Here is a 22,330-nt window from a genome sequence, read left to right as displayed (position 1 = left end):
ATTTGGCTGTTTAATGTATGCACATGTCTCAATTGACACATTTTTATCAGTAACATGGGTTACAGATCACATAGGAGAAAAGGGTCAGGATGTCATTGCGCATTGGTGATCTGCCTTTGCTGTTCTAGGTATTCCCCATATCATCAAAACTGATGATGGTCCTGCATACATTTCACAGAAAACAAGACATTTATTACAGCTCTGGGGAGTGTCACACTGCACTGGCACTGCAAAAATAGCAACAAGACAAGCCATTGTGGAGAGAGCACAGGGCACCTAAAAATCACGCTTGAAAACAAAAGAGGGATGTGTGGTGAAACTCCACAGAGCAGGATAGGAAAGGCTGCTTACACATTAAATCACTTGAGAGTAATAGAAAACTCCCAGAATCCAGTCATCTTACATCACTTCCTGTCACTACAGGCATCTGGTGAGGAACAGTTACCTAAACCCAAGATAATGGTGCGAGACCTCAACACAGTAAGTGGCGCGGTCCATGGAATCTCATCACCTGGGGAGAAGGGTATGCGTGTGTAACCACAGACACAGGTACGCATTGGGTGCCTGCCATATGTGTTCATCCTATGCAAAACCACAAACAGTGTCCTGCTGAGAGCTCCTCGAGGGACATGGGGAGCAAGATGCAGGACAGCATCCTTCTGAAAGCTCTTTAATGGATGTGGTGGAGCAAGAACAATAAATGGAACAATTTATCCACCTACCTCACAGAGTTATAGGATATTGAAATAACAGAGTTTTTTGTTTACAAAATATTTTCCTGTTTACAAATTGTTTTGCTAAGTTGGAATTTTGCACAGCTCTGAAGCGGAATGTTTTATTAAGTTAGACTTTTAAAAGAAGAGGTTTAAAGTTTTATGATTGTAAAGTTATAATTCTATTTTTAGGGAGTTAAATTGTAATATGTGAAACCAGAAGGCAGTAAATTTACCCAACTGCTCCTGAACATAAGCACTGCAGCCTCAGATACATGGAACTCATAACCTTCTAAGAAAGCCAAATTTATTAAGCTAGGTAAAAGCCTCATTCAAATTGAATTTATACTGTCAACATCATCTTGCATGCAGAAGGGGTTTGCAGGTAAGATAACAGAGAACAAGCTGCATATTTGCATTTTGAGTTTTTTTTCTTCAAATTAATAAAAAAGAAACAGGGAATGGTCATACTACGAGCTGGTTTGTCACTGGGCAATTGAATCGACCGTACGTGGGAGAAGCAGCCTCGTCTGATAGACAGGCCTCCAGGGAACAGGGATAGGACAGATTTGGAACCAGACAGGGATTTGACCCAATGAGTTCCAGCCTAAGCTGCAGGAGCTATTGGTCAGAGAGCTGAGCAGCCTGAACTTTCAACCAATTGTAACTGCTTGCCCAGGAACATTAAGAAGGGTATTTCAGGTGAAGTTGAGAACAATGAAGGACTTTTTGTCACATGGATCATAGAGATCTGTGTCTCTGTCTCAGAACCTGCATCAGTTGATGTTGCACTTTACTACACTAAAAATTCCTATAAAGCATGGAAAAAGACATGGGAGTTGAAGTGTTCGGAAGACACTTTGCCCTGAGGGAAAAAAGGAGATCTCTGTCCTGGGGATAAAGTGGGAACAGAGAAGAAGAGCGGTAAAGAAGATTTTTGCTTTTGAACAGTTAATTCTTAAAAGGAAATACCCCATGAGTTTAACGTTGTTCATAAACACAGTTTAGGAGAGCTGTGAAGATGAGAGGAGTTAGTGAAAAGTGAAGCCACAAAAGAACTGATTTTTTTTCTTCTTCTTGTGGAAAAAACCCTATAGCCAAGCAAAGAGGAGACCTCTCTCTCTAAAGTAAACTGAAAAAAGTTATTTAAGTTGGTAACTTACCGAAGTGTTTCTGTATGTTGTTGTTAAGAAAGTGTGGGAGGGGGAAGGAAGGGCTGGTCTGAAGGTTTTATTCTGAATTTATTATTTTCTTTGTGTTGTTAATGAAGTTTGTCTTTATACCCATTTAAGTTTTAGGCCTGCCTTCCTTTTGCTCCTAATTCCATCCTCACAACAGAAAATGAGTATATTAAAATTAGCAAATCAAAACTATAACATTTACTGGTGCATTGGCTAGGAAATCTAACTAAACCAAGGCACCACCATACAACCAATTGCCAGCAGAAGAAACATGCTACGCTCTTTTCACCGACAGTTTGCCCCGTGGATTCCCCAAAGAAATAAATACTTTTTACCCTATGCAAAAGACGTCCCCCTCCTCCTTGCCTCCTGCAATCTGATAGATGTGGCTCGAGCTATGGCTCCATGGCCTTTTGGCTAAGGCCTCCTGTTCCCACAGTGTGACCCATTCTAGGCATGGGACTGCAGTGGCAAAGTGAGTGCAGCTCTGGCCGTTGCACCATGCACCTGTGGCCCACCAGGGCCTGGCCTGGGCAGCAGCATTTTCCAGCACCAGAGGGACTGATAACAGACAGAGCTGAGCTACCACCACAGGAGAGAGACTTTCTGAATTTACCATCTCTTCAGAAAAGCAAGAGATTTTGTTGTTTGGTATTGCTCATTTTTTGTGCTGAGCACTGCTTTGCCTGTTGAATAAACAAGTTTTTTCCACTTCTCTCTGAGGAAATTTCTTCCTGAACCACCTGGGTTTGCTTCCTGGGGAAACCCTTAGGAGGTTTTCTCCCAAATTTGCTCTAAAATATGACAGATAAATAACCAAATGCCTTGTCATCTAATTAGTGACGTGCATGAATGGATGAATGAGATTCCCACAGTCCCTACCTGCTATCCAGTGAAACCACAGCCAAAGGAGGAGGCTTGGCAGAATCAGGGGAGGAAAGAAGACCCTGCTGAGCCTGGTGCACATTTGGCAGTGGGGTGATCTCCTGCTGGCATTCTGGCCATTCATATCACTACTCTGATCATTTTGGGGAGCAGACCCAGCCTTCTGGGTGAGAAGGGAAAGCCACCTATGCTGGCAACAGGCGGACCATGTGTGAGAGCCCAGTGGGTAGAGCTGGCCTTCCGTGACCAGACTTGGCATGTTGGGGACACGGGGTACACCTGGTCCCCTGTTCCAGTGGGACAACATGGCTTCCCATCCCAGCAGAGGGCACACCTGTTTCCTGTGATGAGACTTGGCCCATGGGAGACACGAGGATTTCCCAGACCTGGGCTCTGGTGCTGTCCCTGCTGACTCAGTGCCTGCGTAGCTCTTAGCAAAACCTGCCACACATTCCTTCCCCTACCCTCACCTCCCTGAACCACTACCACCCACTGCAGTCCATGCTGACATCAGAGCTGTCTCCTGCCTGTTCAAAAGGAGAGAGACCACAAACAGGCACAGGGTGTCCATGGTGACATCTCAAGTCTCTCTGGGTTGCTGAAGAACACTGAGGTCACATGAGGCCACAGTGACTCTATGCCAAACCTCTTCATCTTCCAAAAACTTGCAAGGTCTCAAGTAGTCACCAGAGAACAACAGAGGTGTCTCTACATGCTAAGGAACCCATTTGGTACAGGTACTCACTGAGGTTCAATGGTGACATCCCAGCAGACTCTATGATCCTAAAGAACACTGAGGTCATGTGCAATCCCAGGGGCTCCATGGTGACATTCCAGGAGTCTCCCATTTGCCAAAGCACACTGACCTCACAGGCTGTCACAGGGTCACAATGGCAACATCACAAGTGTCTCCATGCTGCTAAAAAGCTGTGATGTCACAGGCAGTCACAGGGGTTCCACAGTGACATTCTAGAAATCTCCATGCTGCTAAAAAGTTGTGATGTCACAGGCACTCACAGCAGCTGTACAGTGACATTCCAAGGGTGTCGAAGGCTGCAAAAGAACCATGAGGTCACACATTGTCACAGGAACTCCACAGGGATATCCCAAGGGGTTCCAGGCTGTTTAAGAAGTGCTTTGTCACAGCCACTCAGAGGGGTTCCATTTTGACATGCCAGTGGTTGACATGCTCCTAAGGAACAGTGAGATCACAGGCAGTGACAGCAGTTCTGTGCTGACATCCCACATGTCTCTGTGCTACCAAGGAACTCTGATGTTACCGGCACGGACAGCAGCTCCATGGTGACATCCCAGGTTTCTATAAACTACTAAAGAGCACTCAGGTCAAAAGCCCTCCCAAGGCTTCCATCCTCACATCCCAGAGGGAGACAGGTTTTTAAAGAGCCCTGAGCTCACCTGCACTCATAGGGCTTCCACAGCGACATCACAGAGCTCTCTGGGGCTTCTAAGGAGCCAGGAGATCACTGGCCGTGACAGGCACTCCATGGTCACATCCTAGAAGACTCTGGGCTGCTAAAGAGAGGTTAGGAGCAGTCACAGGTACTCCATGGTGTGAAAAACTAGATTCACTTTCCTGGTAAATTTTAAAAGGTTTAATAAAAGACAATAAGAGACAAATAATAAAGCAAAAGGTTATAACAGCTGGGTGTTTGACATTCGGCCAAGAGCACACATTAACTCAGAAAACACTTCTTGAAATGCCTCAACATGTTGCAGATTCATAGATCTCTATGCATTATTCAAAATCAGCACCCCCCTTCCCCCCAACTTGCAAATCAACTTTTTTTTAAATTTTCTTTTTCTCCTTCTGGCTCCTTCTTGTCAGTGCACACCCTGATAATGGAGATCAATAAATTCCTTCCCTGGAGTTCTGCTGTTTGCCACCCCTATCTTCATCCAGATAGGATAATCCAAGGATGGGAAGAATTTCCTGATTATCTTTTTACTGTTCTGAGTTAGTTACATGAACAAAAGCATTTTACATCACAATAGTTATAGTCCAAGAAAAATAGATACAGTAATTTCACGATTACAATCCGCACCGATTATAAGCCACACTTCTGGGGTGCCAGCAATGTTTTGTTTTTCCTCCATATATAAGCCGCACCGGATTGTAAGCCGCACTTTCGTTTGCAGTGAGGATCAGCATGCAACTTTCACAAAGTTGCCAATTAGTAACAGAACCGCGTGATCACGGGGTTTACTGGCTTGGCCCTTCTTGGGGCGGCTGCCAGGGAGTGGCCCCAGCCCCGCTCGCCGCTGCCGCCAGGAGGCAGGGGAGCAGCGTGGCTGGCTGGTGCCGCCGGGAGGAGGGAGAGTGGCGTGCCTGGCTGCTGCCGCCAGGAGGAGGGAGAGGGGCATGCCCAGTCGGTGCCGCCGCCGCGCCCCCCAGGACCGGGAAGCACTGCTGCTGCGCCGCCGCTGCCCTGCCCCCTGGGGTCGGGCGGGCTGCGGCTCGGCTTGGGGCTGCTGCTGGCTTGGACTTCCGGGTTGGGAAATATCCAAAATTTGTTCATATATAAACCGCTCCTGAATGTAAGCTGCACTTCTGGTTTGGAAGCAAAATTTTAGTCAAAATGGTGCGGCCTATAATCATAAAATTACTGTATTTATTACACTACTCGTTCTAAGTTTTCTTAATAACAGAACTAAGAGAAACTACATTCATAGAGCAAAGTTTTCCAACACTATACATATAGCATTCATTTTAATATTTGAGAAAAACCAATAAAATAACAATGGTGACATCACAAGGCCCTTTAATCTTCCTCCCCTCTCAGTCACTCCAACCACGCCCCACTGCTCCCGGGGAGGGAAGGAGGGAGGCTTCAGGAGCCGCCGGAGTTCCTACCCCCTGTCCCATTCCTGCACAGGCAGCAGCGTGAGATCTCGAAGTCTGATGTGCGGGACTCTAAACCCGCAGTGCCCCTGCCCCGCCTCCATTTCTGCATCGCTCCCTCGCCCCGCTGCGCTTCTGCTCACCCGGGCTGAAGAAGAAGCGGGGGAGGCGTGGGAAAAGCGCCATATACAACAAGACTGCAAGACTCGCACAGAAATCCTCTTGGCAAAGAGACACCACGCAGGGCCCCGCAGTCATCCACAGCCTGTGCCCAGCCTCATTGTGTCCGGCTCCGCTGCTCGCCCAGCGCAGCCTCCTCCTCTCCCACTGCTGCCCGGGGCCCTCACGCATGGCTGGCAGTGGCGGGAAAAGCCTCTCCCATGGTTCCCCGCGCCACCTGACGGTAGGAAAAGCCTTTCCCGTGGTGCCCAGCGCCACCGCTGAGCCTGAGGGAGTTTGAGGGCTGTCACGGGGAGCGAGGGGAAAACAGAAGATAAAACAGAAATCAAAAAGAAAAACCGCTGTGGGGGTGGTGGGATATGGAAACTAACAACTACCACACTCCCGTCTAAGATTCCTGTCCGTTCCTGCAGCTCCGCCTGCCGCACTGAAAAATAAAACACCCCACAAGATAAACACAAAATTCCTTCCTCTCACAGCGTAGAACTGAAGCCGAAAGCCGTCAAGGGTGCCCGGCCCTGCGTTCTCGTGGCAGACGGGGGAACTTGGGCCAGGCCAGTCGCTTCAGGTCGGGCTCTGGGGGCAACAGGGCTGGGGTGGTGCAGGCAGAGCGAAGGGAGGAGAGAGCGTGGTGGGGCTGCTGCGGGTGCAACAGAAAAAAAAATCTCAAAAAAAAAGAAACAAAACTCAGCTAGGACCTGATGGTGAAAAGAATGGAATAATAGTTAGGGGGCTGGTGGCTCCCAGGGTAGAGGAGCCCCTCAACGCCCAGCCCGAGCCGCCTGCTGCTGCTTTCCTGAGGGCCTGGGGGTGGCCACTTTTGCCCCCACTTTCCTCCCAATTATTGCAAAGCCAATATCACACGATGCAGCTCAGTTTCAGTCATCAGTACTTATCAGTACTTATCAGTAAATATCCCTGTCCCATCAGGCAGAAAACCAACCTAAGCTGTTCTATGTTCATACTGTGTTATAAATGAGAAACATACAGTTTCGCTATTTAGCAAAATTAAGATTGTTTTATTTTATATAGATAGAGCAAAGCAGCACTGGGGAGGCATGAGGGGTCACCGCCCACTCCACATTCCATCGAACCTTGGTTTTCAGCTTCTTCTAGTGTGGTCTCCCGTGGTAATCAAAAATTTTTGCTTTCTTGCTGTCATAATTTTGCCAGGCAAGCAGTGGTGATTGAAATAAACATCTGTGTAAAAGTCTCTGGGAGTCAGTCTCATAGATAAATATGAGTAGATAAAATCGGCAGAAATCGGGAAGTTCTGGTCATCGTAGATAGGCAATCATTGATAAAACAAAGGCAGGAAGTCTGATTTTGCAAAATCTATCGGACTATTAGAAAGTCTGATTTTACTGATTGGTATAGATACAAATTATTTACAAACAGAATATTCATAAGAGGGGGATTTTAAACGAAATTATTTAATCCCATTTTTCCTCTATCAAGGGTCCATGCTTCACTTCAGACCTTTGTATTTTGGTTTATATAAATCCCAATACTTTTATGATTAACACAAATCTTTTATTAATTATCACATTCCCCAGTTTGATAGCAGTTTTCCTGGATTCAGGGATCTGAAGAATCCCCCTTATCCTGTGGTGCCTTTGTCCTTCCACCCTGTTTGCACATTCCAGCTTTTTATCTTACCCTGGAGCCTTGCCCTCCTCCTGTTGTTGGAAGCACCGTAAATTACAGCAAACGTACAGTTTTCTCAGCGCCCTTTTAGTCCAAGCATTTCTCGATGCTCCATTCCCAATTCCCAATGTCTCTGTCTCCCCTGCAGGCTCAGGGGGCGCTGCCGTCTCCCCTGCAGGCTCAGGGGGCGCTGCCCCCTCCCCAGCAGCCGCTGCTGCGGCGGCCGTGGGGCACAGAGGGTGGCAAAGGGGGGTCCGGGATGCGAGCGGAGGAGCAGCGGGAGGAAGAGGAGGCACAGAGGAAGGGGAGGAGCAGGAGCAGGGGGAGCAGGAAGAGGAGCAGCAGCAGACGGAGAATCGCGGTGTTCCAGGGCGAGCCTGCTGAGCCCCGCAGCTCCGCTGGCCCCGGCAGCATCGCATTCCTGCATCCCGCGGGTGAGCGGGGAGGGGAAGCTCGCCCCAGGACTGTTGCGGCACCTCCGGCACAGTTGGTTGGTTTTTGGTTATTTTGTGGGATGAGCTGTGGGGTTTGTGCCTCGCAGATTTCGCAATCGAGTCCCAAATATACTCGGGTGTGTCCATGGGAGAAGTATTGTTTAACTGACATGAGGAGGAGATGTTTTTGGCTCTTGCAGGAGTCCAAAGCTGAGCCGTAAATGGGAGGAATTCTCCTTGGGGGGATTTGGAGGGGCTCACGTGGCGATCGCCTGGTCCCGGCGGGGCGAGACATCGGTTTTGGGGATCTCCGGGAGAGGCGGGGGAGGAAAGGTGGGAGCTCCGGCGGGGGGAGAGGGGCGACATCAGAGCTGGGGGACCCCCGGCAGCCTGGAGGGGTGGTGGAGCCTGGAGATGAGCGGGGTCCGGGCCCCCCGAGCCTGAAAGTGCTGGTGGGGAGTGGGGGATGCCCTGAGTGCCTGGAGTGGGGGTATGATGGAGAAGGGGACCGGGGACAGAATCAGGGCAGGATGAGCCCTGGGACCCCCAAAACACCCTCAGCATGCCACAGCAGGACCCGGGAGAGGGGGGATCCCCAGGAACCATGGGCGTCCCAGCAGCTCTGAGAACAGGGACCCCCATAACCCCAAAGTGAGGACACTGCAGGCAGGGAACTCCTGGGGGAGCCAAGTCAGAATCAGGGCAGCGTGAAAAACATGTTTCACTGTCCTGGTACAATTTAAAAGGTTTAATAAAAAGACAGTAGGAGACACACATAAAGCAAAGGGTTTAAATGCCCGGTGCTTGGCAAGCTGCCAAGAGCACACTATTGCTTCGGAAACGCCCCTTTAAATACATTTTACAATACATCAACTTGTTTCATATTCATAGTCCCTCATGCATAGTCAAACTTTTTCTGGGAACTGTTTAGCATGACCACTCCTTGGGTCCACCTTTTCAGAGTATGCGTGTTTCTTGGCTTGTGGTTTTAATCCTCTTCTTATCAGCTTTTAATTTGGGTGGTGGTCCCGGCCTTTTGCAGCCGATGAGTGTTGATAATTGTTGTGTCAGCTGCAGGGCTCCCATCACACTTTCACGGGCTGTTATCTCAACTAAGGGGGTAGTTTCAGCATACTATCTCTAAAAAACTTATGTCTAACTTTTGCTATTGGGAGAAAAGAAAAACCCATATTCATACAGAAAAGCTATTTTAAGATTATACATACAGCATTTATCCCAATATTTGCAAAAAGCCAGCAATATGTCATGCACTTATAACAGCAGGATGAGCTCTGGGACCCTGAAACACCCTCAGCATGCCTGAGCAGGACCCGGGAGAGGGGGGATCCCCAGGAGCCATGGGCCCCTCAGCAACTCTGAGAACAGGGACCTGCATAACCCCATAGTAAGGACACTGCATACAGGGAATTCGTGGCAGAGTGTTTTGGGGCTCCTTCATGATTATTGAAGGTTTTTATGGACACTAGACACCTGGGGACCTTAAGAGATGCTCGTGGACAGCAGGACCTTCAAAGCCCGTGAACTCACATCTTGTTTTTCCCCTAAACCACGATTTTCCATTTTCAGGTCTTGTCCGGATGGAGGAAAAGGCTGTGAGGAAGAGGAAGATGTCCCAGGACACCCAGGCAGGTGAGGAGGATGTCACTGCCCCTTTCCCCCTCTGTCCTGCTCCATCTCCCAGCCCAGCACGGCCCTGACTGCAGAAAAACCCCACTGCTGACACCATCCTGCCAGAGACAGACTTGGCGGGGGTTCTCCTTCTCCTTCCCTCTGGCATGGACACAAATCCGAACCTCTAATTGTCCTTCCTCTCCCAGACAAGAAGCAAAGGATGGAGACCAGGGAGGACAAATCCCTGCAGCAGAACCTCGTGGAAGAGGCCGCTTGGAGCAGCTCCACAGCACAAGACTCCAACGGGGAGGAAAATCCCCAGAGATCCTGCACAAGGAGGGGCTGCAAGCGCAGATCATGGGGATCCAAGGAGGAAAGACCCACCCTCAGCCAGGAAGGCAGCCAGAGCTCTGAGTTGAAGGACCATGAGCAGCTTCATGATGGCAAGAAGACCCTTCAGTGCTTGGAATGTGGGCAGAGTTTCCGCACAAACTCCCACTTTAATCGCCACCAGATGATCCACACTGGGGAATGGCCCTACAAGTGTGGGGAATGTGGGAAGGGATTCAGAGACAACTCTGACCTGATCCGACACCTGATAGTGCACACAGGGGAACGACCCTACGAGTGTGGGGAGTGTGGGAAGGGTTTCAGTGTCAGCTCCCACCTGATCGTCCACCAGAGGATCCACACTGGGGAAAGGCCCTATGAGTGTGGGGAATGTGGGAAGAACTTCACCCTGAGCTCCAGTTTGATCCGTCACCAGATGATCCACACGGGTGAACAGCCCTATGAGTGTGGGGAGTGTGGAAAGGGATTCAGGAAGAGCTCCCACCTCACCCGCCACCAGATGATCCACACTGGGGAACGACCCTATGTGTGTGGGGAATGTGGGAAGGGCTTCCGTGACAGCACTGACCTGATCATGCACCAGGCAATGCACACAGGGGAATGCCCCTACAAGTGCTCAGAATGTGGGAAGAGCTTCAGCCAGAGCTCCAAGCTGATTGTCCATCAGAAGATCCACAATGGGGAGAAGCCCTGTGAGTGTCGTGAGTGTGGGAATAATTTTCAGAGCAGATCCAGTCTGCTCAAGCATCAGCAGATTCACACAGAGGAGAGGCCCTTCTGCTGCCCCGACTGCGGGAAGGGCTTTAAGAAAAACTCCACCCTCTTCACCCACCAGTGCATCTACACCAGGGAGAGGCCCTAACAGTGTCCCCAGTGTGGGAAGAGCTTCTCCCAGAGCTCTCCCGTGACCCAACTCCAATGGCGGCACCGGTAAAGAGAAGCCTTGTGAGTGCCCTGCATGCAGGAAGAGCTTCATGCGCTGCTCCAGCTCAATCCCCACTGGAGGACCCCGTAGGATGCTCCCCAGTGACCCTGGATGGGCAGAGCCTTGGTGGTCCATGGTCCTGGTTTTCCATGTTGGGAACACACCTGGCTGGTGGTCTCCACATCTTCCTGGCTCCCTGTGGGCACCTGAACTCAGTATGCCAAAAATCCATTGGGATACAGCCTGACATCACGAATTACAGTAATTTCACGACCATAAGGCGTACCGGACTATAAGGCGCACCCCCCGGGAGTCGGCAAAATTCGCAACTTTGTAGATCATATAAGGTGCACTGGACTATAAGGCAGTGAGGCTCCGTCCCCGGCTCCCCCTGCACGGTTGCTGGCCGAGGCCCCGCCTCAACCCAACAACCATGGGCCCCTGGGCCCGCCTCCACCCGGCAGGGTTGGTGCCACGAGCCACCGCGCCCGCCCGGACCCGACAGGCGGTGCCGCGGGCCCCCAGGCCTGCCTGGACCAGACAGGGGCAGCGCCATGGGCCCCCTGGCCCGCCTTCACCTGGCAGCCGTGGGCCCCCAGGCCTGCCTGGACCCAGGAGGGGCCGTGCCGCGGGCTCCCAGGCCCACCTCCACACAGAAGGGGCAGTTCCGGGGGCCCCCGGGCCTGCCTCCACCCGGCTACTGCGGCACTGCTGACTCCCCCCACGGCTCACAGTTCACACTTCCAGGGTGGCAAATGTCGCAACTTTGTACATCATATAAGGCGCACCGGACTATAAGGCGCATTCTGGGTTCAGGGGAAAATTTTAGTCAAAAGGGTGCGCCTTATAGTCGTGAGATTACTGTAATTTGGGAGAGCGGATTTTACTTTCGACCCTAAAAAATTTCTCCTTTTGCATCCAATCATTTCATCTGGCAGCGTCAAGGAATACTGGATGGTCCTGGACAGGTCAATCCTTTTATTTTGGCCTTGATTTTATTTCATTTTTCTTCATCCCTTCACCCAACATTGGAGTGAAAATAAAGACGTTGAACTAAGTCATGGGTGAGGATATTGTGGGATGTGGGTGGGGACATGGTGGGGACTGGGACATGGACATGTGTATGGACATGGATATGGTTATGGATATGGACATGGATATGAGTGTTGATGTGGCTGTGGATAGAGAAATCTGGCATGGGGTGGTCACAGACACAGGTGGTGACAAGGGGGAATACGGCCATGGATGGTGACAAGTGGCCTAGGGGACAAGTCCATGGGTGGGCATGTCCATGCCATGAGGTGTCCCCTGACCAAGGACAACACCTCCCCACCACCACAACAATACTGTCCCCTTCATGCTACCGTGTATTCTCACTCCTCCCCTGCATGTGACACCTGCCTGGCAGGGTGTCCCCATGTCCTGGTGACCTGTGTCCCTCAGGCCACTCCCACCAGTGGCTCCAGAAGCAGCCAGATCCCATCCTCAGCTTGCAGGATCAGCTCGGGCTTGTGGCGTGGGGGTGGCCTCGTTGTGTCCCTCCGCAGCACGAACTGGGACAGTGTGAGTGCCACCACCACCTTCATCTCAGCCATGGCAAAGCTCTGCCCGATGCAGTTCCTGCCACCACATCCCCATTGTCGCTGTCACCCCACTGTGAACCCAGCCAGGGATGGGGGTGGCACTTCGGGATACTCCTGTCCACCCCTTCACCACGTACCTGGGGCCAGCAGAGAAAGGGATGAAGGATGAGGGAGACCGTCCCTTGCTGTTCTCTGGGCTGAATCGCAGGGGATCAAACACCTGGGGTGACAGTGACACTGTGAGGATACAGCTGTCACTACCATGGTGACAGCAACACCTCGTAGGGTGGCACTACCTCAGGCTCGGGCCAGAGTTCTGGGTTGTGGTGGGTCCCGTAGATGCTCATCAGGCAGATGACCCCTAGTGGGATGGGATTGACCATCTTAGGGACAGCAGGTGACAGCTGTGAGTGTTGACACTGGGGACACCCTGGCTATGCCACACCCTTGGGGATGACATGGCCATCACGCAGGGGAACGTCTTCAGTGCAGCGCCGGGACACGGCAGTGACAGGAGGGTGCAGCCGCAGGCTCTCCTTGATGCACATGGTGGTGAAGGGCAGCTGGGACAGGTCCTCCCTGGGGACAAGCAGGAGTGACACCGTGTCCCCCAGCCACATGGCCAGGGGTGCCCTGGGGACATCTCACCATTCAACGTCTGCAGTGTCCCGGCCAACCAGGAGCTCCTGGACCTCTCGGTGGCATCGCTCCTGGTGCTCAGGGTGGCCAGCCAGGTTGTAGAAGAACCATGCCAGGCCACTGGCCGTGGTGTCGTGGCCTGTGGGGACATAGGATGAGTGAGGGGACACTGGAGTGGCTCCCCTGCAGTGGCACCTGCGTGCTTGTGCTCACCCTCAAACATGAAGGTGTCAGCCTCGGCCGCGATGTCCTCATCCGACAGCGTGTGGCCATCCTCGTCCTGTGGGGGTGAGGTCACTGGTCTATGGCCAAATCCCATCCATGGCCATCACCCCACAGGCACCACCATCCCACTGGCCACCAGCTCTGTGACCAATCACCACCCACTCAACCACCTCCATGTCCCCATGGCCACCACCCCAGCCCCACCTTGGTGAGCAGCAGGAGGTCGATGAAGTCCATGCTGCATCCCCGGTGGCTATCCAGCCAGGCCTGGTGGCCCAGGCGGGCAAGCGCACGGCGCCAATGCTGCACCACGTCAGCGGTGAAGGCGTGGATGGTGGCACAGGCACGGGCAAAGCGCCGACCATCAGAGGAGAGCCTGTACAGCCACCATGGGTGGAGAAATGGCCGGAGCTGGTGCCGAACCACCAACGAGCTCAGCTCCAGGATGGCCTGGATATACTCACTGGGCTGCCTGCAGGAACCGGAGACACTGTGGGACACTGTGGTCACCAGCATGGCCTACAGGGACCATGGTGGGGCCAGGATGGCCAGTGGGGACTATGGTGGGGCTATAGGTGCGACCAGAATGGCCAGTGGGGAAAATTGCAGGGTCAGGATCGCCAATGGGGACAATGGTGGGACCAGGATGACCAACAGGGACACTGTGGCCCCCAGACTGGCCAGTAGGGACAATGGTGGGACCGGAATGGCCAATGGGAACAATTGAATGGACAGGATGGTCAGTGGGAGCAATGGTGGGATCAGGATGGCCAATTCTGGTGATGGCGGGGTGGTTGGTGCCACCAGAATGGCCAGTGGGGATAATTGCAGGGCCAGGATGGCCAATGGGGGCAATGGTGTGACCAGGATGGCCAACAGGGACAATGGTCGGGTCACCATAGACCCCAGGAAGGCCAACAGGGACAATGGTAGGGTCACCACGGTCCCCAGGATGGCCACTGGGAATGATGGTGGGGCTTGTGCAATCACCACAGACACCAGATGGCCAATGGGGACAATAGCAGGGTCACAACAGGATGGTCAACGGGGACAATGGTGGGACCAGCATGGCCAATGGGGATAATGGTGGTGTCACCACGGCCAGCAGAGACAATGGCAGGGTCACCACAGCCCCCAGGATGGCCAGTGGGGACAGGTGACACTCACTCCTGGCAGTGGTTCTCGTGGCTGAAGATGCACTTCTGGAGCGTGTCCAGGGTGAGGAGGCTCAGGGGCTGCAGCACCTCCATCTCCAGTGGCCCCCCGGCAGCTGCCGCTGCTGCTGCCCCCCACTTGGCCTGTGAGGATGGACGGGGTCAGGGAGGGAACAGGGAGGGCTCAGGGACAGGGGATGGGGGCAGGGGATAAGTTGGGGGGTGGAACAGGGTGGGAGAGGGGCATGAGTTGGGGTGAGGCTGTGAGACAGGGATGTGGTGATCAACGAGGGGTGGGGTTGGGGGGCAGGTTTGGGTTTGGGGTATGGGACAGGGCAGCATTTGGGGTACAGGACTTAGGGTGCAGCAGTGGGTGCAGGACAGAATTTTGGATGCAGGACTCTGGGATGCAGGTCAGAGTTTGGGGTGCAGCACTTATGATTTGGGGCGCAGGTCAGGATTTGGGGTGTAGGTCAGGATTTAGGATGCAGGTCAGATTTGGGGTGCAGGTGGGGAATCTTGGATCTCTCATGAGCAGCACGCGGGTGCTCTGGTTGAAGATTCACAGGTAAGCCCAGAGAACATCCCTGTGGAAGGCGGGGGTCAAGAGCCGCCGGTGCCGTGCCCAGTGCTGCCCGCCGCTCAGCAGCAGCCCCTCCCCTGGGGAGGAAACAGCGGGGTCCGCCCCTGGCACCCAGGTGGGTGTCCGTGTCACCCAGTGCCCCTGTGACACACCCGGATCCATCCTGGGGGCACTCAGGGGGTGTCTCTGTCCCCCATTGTCCCCGTTCCATGTGACACAGCCGGATCCACTGTGACTGTCCAAGGGTTCTGTCCCCAAAACCTGCTGTGTCCTCCCCTGTGACACCTGGATCCAGCGGGGACACCCAGGGGGTGCTGTCTCCACCTGTTTGACACCCAGGGGTGCTGTCCCAACCCGTTTGACACCCAGGGGTGCTGTCTCCACTCACCAAGCCAGGGCTTGAGGAAGCCATAGAAAGTTTTGTCCTTGGGGGTCACAAAAGCTGCAAGACACAAGGACGGGCTGGGCAGGGATTCAGTGGGTGGGGACACTGGGGTCCCCTGGGTGGGGACACTGGGGTGGGGCCACCCTGTCTGCACCCATTAGCCCTCAGGTGGGGACCTTCTCCCAGCACCCATGACCACCAAAGGATGGGGGTTCGGGGACCACCACAGGCTGGACGCACAGTAACACCTTGGGGAGCCTCAAGGACAGGTTAGTGGCCACTTCGGGTGGCATTTGGCCTGGCCATGGTGTTGGACTGGTGGCCACTGCCTGAGCACTTCCAGGTCTCTGTGCCAGGTGCAGCGACACCCATGGATGGCCCTGGGGACACATCTGGTGTCCCGTGTCCTACCTGAGGCACTGAGGAGTGGCTGAAGGGTGCTGGGGTGGAAGAGGCGCTGGACGGGCAGCCAGGGAAGTCCCCACCAGAGGCAACCATAACAGTACCCGGCCACCAAGGCGTCCACCTGCTGCAGACCCTGCTCTGTGCTCTGGCCCTGGGGACAAAAGGGGACATGTGTGTCATTGGGGGCACAGACAGGCTTGGGGACGTGTGTCCTCAGCACGCTGCCAGCCTTGGGGAGATGTGTGTCTGTCCCCACTGTCTCCTCACAGGTGCCACCACCCCTCCTCATTTTCCCTTTGCTGGAGCCATCATCCTGTCTTAACTGTCCCCCCAAATGCCACCACCCCATTCCTTCTGTCCCCTTGCAGGTGCCACCATCCTGTCCCCATTGTTTCTTTGCAGGTGCCTCCACCCCCATTCCCGCTGTCCCCGCAGGTGTCATCCCCGGCCCCCTCACCATGCCGGTGTGTCCCAGCAACCAATTGCGCCAGGGCGGGGTGGGAAACTTGTTCAGCTGGCGACAAGTGGCCCGGAATCGGGTGACAGCGAGCAGCGCATCCCAGAGCCACCGCAGCAGCAGGGCCACCACGAAGGTGCCCAGGGCCACCGCGGCCAGGGAACCCAGCGCGGAAACCACCGCCATGGAGCCGGTCCTGAGGACAGGCTGGGGACAGGACAAGGGTCGGACGGGGCGGTGTCACCCGCGGGTCACATGGTGGCCCCGCACTGGGTGTCACCGCATCCGGCTTTTGTCCCAGTGCGCGTCCTGGTGGCACGTCCTGGTGGCTTCTTGTGCTGAGATGTCGTGGCAGCGTCCCCACACGTGTGTCCTGGTGGCATCATGTCCCCCCCCTCTCCCCGTGTGTCCCCATCTGCCTGTGTGTGCCTCTGTCCCCCGTCTCGTGTCCCCCTCAGTGTATCACTGTACACCACCCTTGTGTCCCTGTCCCCCATTCCGTGTCCCTCTCAGTGTGTCCCCGTCCCCCTCTCCCCTGTGTGACCCTGCTCCCTTCCGTGTGTCCCTGTACCTCCCCGTGTGTCCCCTGCTCCCCAACCCCGGCGGGACCACAGTCCCCGAGGTCCCGGGGCCGTGTTCTGTGGGATGTCCCCATGTCCTGTAGTGTTATAAGTATATATTACATTATTGGTTTTTCGCAAATATTAAAATTTAATATTAATAATTTTAATATTAATAAAAAATAAAATGCTGTATGTATAATGTCGGAAAACTTTGCTGTGTGAATATAATTTCTTTTAGTTCTGCTATTAACAAAACTTAGAAATAGTAGTGTGATAACATGGTGATATAAAAAGTTTTTGTTTGTGTAGCTAACTCAGAGAAGGTAAAAAAAAGATAACAGGAAATTCTTCACATTCCTGGATTATTGACCACCAGAACCCAAGGGAAGAAATTTATTCATCCAGCATTATCAGGGAGTACCCACATGTTGATTTACATGTTGGGGGGGGAATGATTTTGCATAAGGCCTGAAGATCTATGAATATGCGACAGGTTGATGCATTTAAGGAAGTGTTTTCTGAGTTAGTGTGTGCTCTTGGCTGAATGCCCAGCACCCGGCCACATTAATCCTTTCCTTTATTGTCTTTGTCTCCTGTTTGTCTTTTTTTAATTAAACCTTTTAAAATTTACTGGGAAAGTTAACCTCGTTTTTCACACATAGGATATTCCTGCGGCTGTTCCTTGCGCTGTGCATCTTTGCCTGTCCTGGCATAGACAGGGACACCCCATGACACCCCTCAGCACCCCATGACTCTTTGAGCTCTGGTTTTGTGTCCTTTCTTCTTGATTCGGGTCCTTTCCCCCCTCTTTCGGGTCCTTTAACCCTGTTTTGGGTCTGTGAGATGTTACATAGTGATTTGTGTCATTACAGAAATACACCATGAGATCAATATAAACAAAAATATTGAATTCAAAGTAAAGCATGAACATGAAACAGAAAAATGTAATGATTTCATTATATTTGTTAAAATCACTTTGCTGTGCTTTTTGCTTTTATGTATGTTTTACTTTACCACTATAATCATGAAATGTTTTGTGTATAAGGAAAATACGGGCTTGTGTGAACAGGAGCAAACTTGTCACTGTTGCTACCTGCTTGCTAGGAGTGTAACCTGAGAACAAGTTCAAGCCTTATCCACACCTGGTGGGGGCTTGAGGCCACTGCTGCTTGAGTGCTGATTAACATGTCGAGGCTTTCTTGAACTTGTACCCCAGCACAGTGGGCATGTCACAGCCCACCAAGAAACTGCCTAAAAAAAGGGCAATGACCAAAGGTGAGACGGACGTGTTGGTGGAGCACAGACTCCCCATGTCCCCAGCACTGCTTGCCTGTTCCTTATCAACGAACTAATGAATTGCCTTATTGATTGACCTACCCAACTTTAGTGAGTAATTTGTAACAGGTCCTTTCTTCTTCTTCTGGCTCTTTCCTCCTCATTTTGGGTCCTTTCCCCAGTTTTATGTGCATTGTTCAAATTTCAGTCCTTTCCCTTAATTTTGGGTGCCCTGACCCTGGCTTTGATGCATTTTTGGGTGTCTGCCTTGCCTCAACCCCATCCCCACCCTTCCCCCATATGCCCCCAACCCCTGCCCACCCCTGTCCCTCCAGGTGTCCCCCATGCCACATGGACTCTGTGACTGACACCAGGGATACCCTCGAGTCCCCTGGGGCGGCTCCTCTGCCACCACCATGGCACTGGGGCAGGCACTGAGGGTCTGCAGCACCCTGGAGTGCCAGGCAGTTCTGGGTGAGCACCCCCAGGACCCCCCCCGGGTCTCACTCCAGGCAGGGGCAGCTCCTGACCGAGCTCCTCTGCCATGGGATGGGTGTCCCAGCAGGGCTGGTGGGAGGGGGTTTGGGGAGGTGATGCTGGGGCTGACTGTGCCCTGTGCTGTGCTCCAGGGTCATGTCCTGTGCCATGTCCCATATCCTTTGTCCTCAGCCATGCTCCAGGGTGATGTTTCAACCCACGACATGTCCTGTACCCGGTGCCATGTCCCATGTCCTGTGCCCTATGCCCTGTGCCATGTCCCATGCCACACTTCACACCATGCCCCATGCCATGCCCCAAGCCCCACACCGAGCTGTGCATGGCTGCCTCCTTCTGTCACTGTCACTGTCCCCATCACTGTCCCCATCACTGCTTCCTTCTTGCTGCTGCTCCCGGCTTAAAACCCTCAGCTTCCTCCCAGACAGGAGTGGCATTGCCCGGCCCTGGGTCCTGCTGGTGGCTGCCCTTGTCCCCCAAGGATGGGGGGTGACACTGGCACACATCTGGCACACAGCCCGTATCGGGGCTGGCACCCATCTGGGACTGGGGTGGGACTGTCCTGGGTGAGTGCTTGGCATCATGGCACCAGACCTGGGAAATGAGGCTGGGAACTGGGGCTGAGGACTGGGACTGGACACCAGTACTGGGCACTGACACTGGGGACTGGACAGTTGGACTGGACAACTGGGATGGGCACTGAGGCTGGACACAGGCACTGGACATCATAACTGGGCTGGACACTGGGAATGGACACTGGGAATGCACACCAGAACTGGGCACTGAGGCTGGGCATCACCTCGGGGCAATGAACCAGGAGCAGGATAAACCCCTCTGTCCCTTTGTCCTCCTGAGCCCCACTTTGCCTATCCAAAGCTTGGCTGCACCAGATCCCAGTAGGATTTGGCACCTTTGAGGGATGTTTCCCAGGGAAAGAGGGGTGGTCTGGGGGTACTGGGTGTGCTGGCTCTGTCACACCCATACTCAGATAGGAGGAACTCCTGGGTGTCTGCAAGAAGCCCTAAAATGAGACCCCCCCCTTCCCCATGCCTCAACCTCCTTGTTCATCAACCTCAAGTTTGGCACCTCCTACCCCTGACCTCACCCCCACTCCAAGGGTACTGGTCCTGGGGGTGACACAGATCTGTCCCTGTCCCCTCCTCCAGGGGCTGCTGTGGAAGAGGCTCCTCCAGGAGATGAAAAGTCGCAGTGGCACCATAGCTCACAGAATTAACTGGGTTCGAAAGGACCTTTGAGATCATCAAGTCCAACCTATGACCTAACAACACCTTATCAACTAAACCATGGCACTGAGTGCCACATCCAATCTATTTTTATACACCTCCAGGAGTGGTGACTCTACCACCTCCCTAGGTAGCCCCTTCCAATGCCCAATCACCCTGTCAGTAAAGAATTTTTTCCTAGCTCAAGACTGTGTCCTCTCATTCTGTCAGTGGTTGCCTGGGAGAAGAGAGCAGCCCCCATCTGATTACAGCCTCCTTCCAGGGAGTCGTAGAGAGTGCTGCAGTTGTGACAGCAGTGACAGTCCCGGTGGGGAGAGTTGTGGGGTAGGAGGAGTCCCAGTGACACTCCTGTCCCTGCAGAATCCCCAGCAATGCAGTTTTGGCAGGGTATGTGAGCTCTGGGGGGTCCCAGTCACACTGCTGTCCCTGCACAGTCTCTGTTTGGGGGTCCCAGTCACACACTGCTGTCCCTGCAGGGTCCCCATCAGAGTGGATGGAAGGGGTTGTGGATGCTGGGGGGAGCCCCAGTGACATTCCTGTCCCAGAGCAGCTTTGATGGAGTTCTGGTGACACTGCTGTGTCTGCAGGGTCCCTCTGAGTGCAGCAAACAGGAGAGTTCCCAGTTCACAGAGCCCCACTCACAGGGACTTTGCTGCTCACCCTGCTGCAGCCTGCACAGCTCCAAGGGGCTCCTCTGCACCCCTGTTTAGAGGGCCCCAAGGGATGACCTTTATCACAACCAGCTTTCATCCTGGCCCCACTTTTGATCGACAGCTTTCTCTGCAAGTGTGATGTTATAAGTACATATCAAATTATTGGCTTTTTGTAAATATGAAAATGAATGCTATATGTGTAATGCTGGAAAACTCAGCTGTATGAATATAGTTTCTTTTAGTTCTGTATTAACAAAACTTAGAAATAGTAGTGGGATAAATAAATGTTTTTCTTGGTCTATAGCATGTTAATGTAAAAAGCTTTTGTTCATGTAACTAACTCAGAGAATGGTAAAAAGATAATCATGAAATTCTTCACATTCTTGGATTATCCTATCTTTATGAAGACGTGGGTGACAACACCAGAACTCCAGGGAAGGAATTTATTGATCAGGGAATAGACTCAGAAAAGCACAACAAAAAAAAAAAAAAACCAAAAAAACACCAAAACACCACCACCACCAACAACAACAAAAGTACAAACAAACAAACAAAAAGTTACTTTACAGGTTGGGGGGGCTGATTTTGAATGCATGGAGGTCTATGAATATGAAACATGTTAATGCATTTAATGAAGAGTTTTCTGAGTTAGTGTGTGCTCTTGGCTGAATGTCAAGCACCTGACCATTATAACCTTTTGCTTTATTGTTTGTCTCGTATTGTCTTTTAATAAACCTTATAAAATTTACCAGGAAAGTGAACCTCATTTTTCTCACTGTGATAAAGGCCATCCCGTGTCACCCATGTCCTCATCCATGGGATACACCCCTATGTCACCATCTATGTCTGTGACCCCCCCATGCCTGATATCTCCATCCATGGCCTTGTCCACACCCAGGTCCATACGCATGTCTATGTCCATGTCCATATCCATATCCATGTCCATGTCCATATCCACACCCATATCCATATCCACACCCATATCCATGTCCATGTCCATATCCATATCCATATCCATTTCCATATCCACACCCACATCCACGTCCATATCCATATCCATATCCACACCCATATCAATGTCCATATCCATATCCATGTCTGTATCCACATGCATGTCACCATCCCCATCCCCACCGTATCCCCACCCACATCCCACAATATCCCCATCCATATCTTAGTTCAATGTCTTTATTTTTACCCCAATGTTGGGTGAAGGGATGAAGAAAAATGAAATAAAATCAAGGCCAAAATAAAAGGATTTACCTGTCCATGCTGGCTGAGTATGCATGTGCTTGGGTGGGTGGAAAGAACCTTTTTTAGAGGACTTTTCAATCCATTGTCTCCAAAATCTTGGTTTTTTTGCCCTAGTCCATCACGCTTTGGCTATGGAAGATTTCCTGTGGCCCAGAGAGAATTACAATCATTGCATGATTTAGGTTGATAAAGACCTCCAGGACCATCCAGTATTCCTTGATGCTGCCAGATAAAATGATTGGATGCAAAAGGAGAAATTTTTTGGGGTCAAAAAGCAAAATCCGCTGTCCCAAATGAATTCCTGATGTCAGTCTGCATCCCAAAGCATTTTTGGTCTGCTGCATCCAGATGCCCACGGAGGGCCATGAAGATGTGGAGACCACCAGCCAGGTGTGTTCCCAACATGGAAAACCAGGACCATGGATCACCAAGGCTCTGCCCAACCAGGGTGAATGGGGAGCATCCAACGGGGTCCTCCAGTGGGAATGGAGTTGGAGCAGCGCACGAAGCTCTTCCTGCATGCGAGGCACTCACAGGGCTTCCCATACCAGTGCCCCCGTTGGTGTTGGGTCATGGGAGAGTTCTGGGAGAAACTCTTCCCACACTG

The 22,330-nt window shown here is 52.4% G+C and overlaps 2 protein-coding genes across 2 annotated transcripts; one reads left to right on the top strand and one right to left on the bottom strand.

The window, feature by feature from the left end:
* The first annotated feature begins 5,365 nt into the window (after positions 1 to 5,365).
* Positions 5,366 to 11,549, top strand: LOC117011474 (zinc finger protein 502-like). The gene is made up of 4 exons (XM_033086879.1): positions 5,366 to 7,614; positions 7,645 to 7,900; positions 9,488 to 9,550; positions 9,739 to 11,549. The coding sequence occupies exons 1-4, from the start codon at positions 7,573 to 7,575 to the stop codon at positions 10,743 to 10,745; spliced, it is 1,368 nt and encodes a 455-aa protein (XP_032942770.1). The 5' UTR covers positions 5,366 to 7,572; the 3' UTR covers positions 10,746 to 11,549.
* Positions 11,550 to 11,588: 39 nt separating this feature from the next.
* Positions 11,589 to 16,787, bottom strand: LOC117011483 (cytochrome P450 4F3-like). The gene is given in 12 exon segments (XM_033086895.1): positions 11,589 to 12,428; positions 12,529 to 12,611; positions 12,688 to 12,752; positions 12,837 to 12,970; positions 13,040 to 13,169; positions 13,244 to 13,310; positions 13,460 to 13,727; positions 14,423 to 14,554; positions 14,943 to 15,069; positions 15,381 to 15,434; positions 15,789 to 15,933; positions 16,240 to 16,787. Coding segments are annotated over 12 exon segments (1,572 nt in total). The 5' UTR covers positions 16,426 to 16,787; the 3' UTR covers positions 11,589 to 12,247.
* Positions 16,788 to 22,330: the final 5,543 nt, after the last annotated feature.

The sequence above is a fragment of the Catharus ustulatus genome, unplaced genomic scaffold (assembly GCF_009819885.2).
Source record: "Catharus ustulatus isolate bCatUst1 unplaced genomic scaffold, bCatUst1.pri.v2 scaffold_62_arrow_ctg1, whole genome shotgun sequence".
Classification (NCBI taxonomy): domain Eukaryota; kingdom Metazoa; phylum Chordata; class Aves; order Passeriformes; family Turdidae; genus Catharus; species Catharus ustulatus.
The sequence above is the reverse complement of the archived record's forward strand: the minus strand, read 5'-3'. Positions and strand labels throughout refer to the sequence as shown.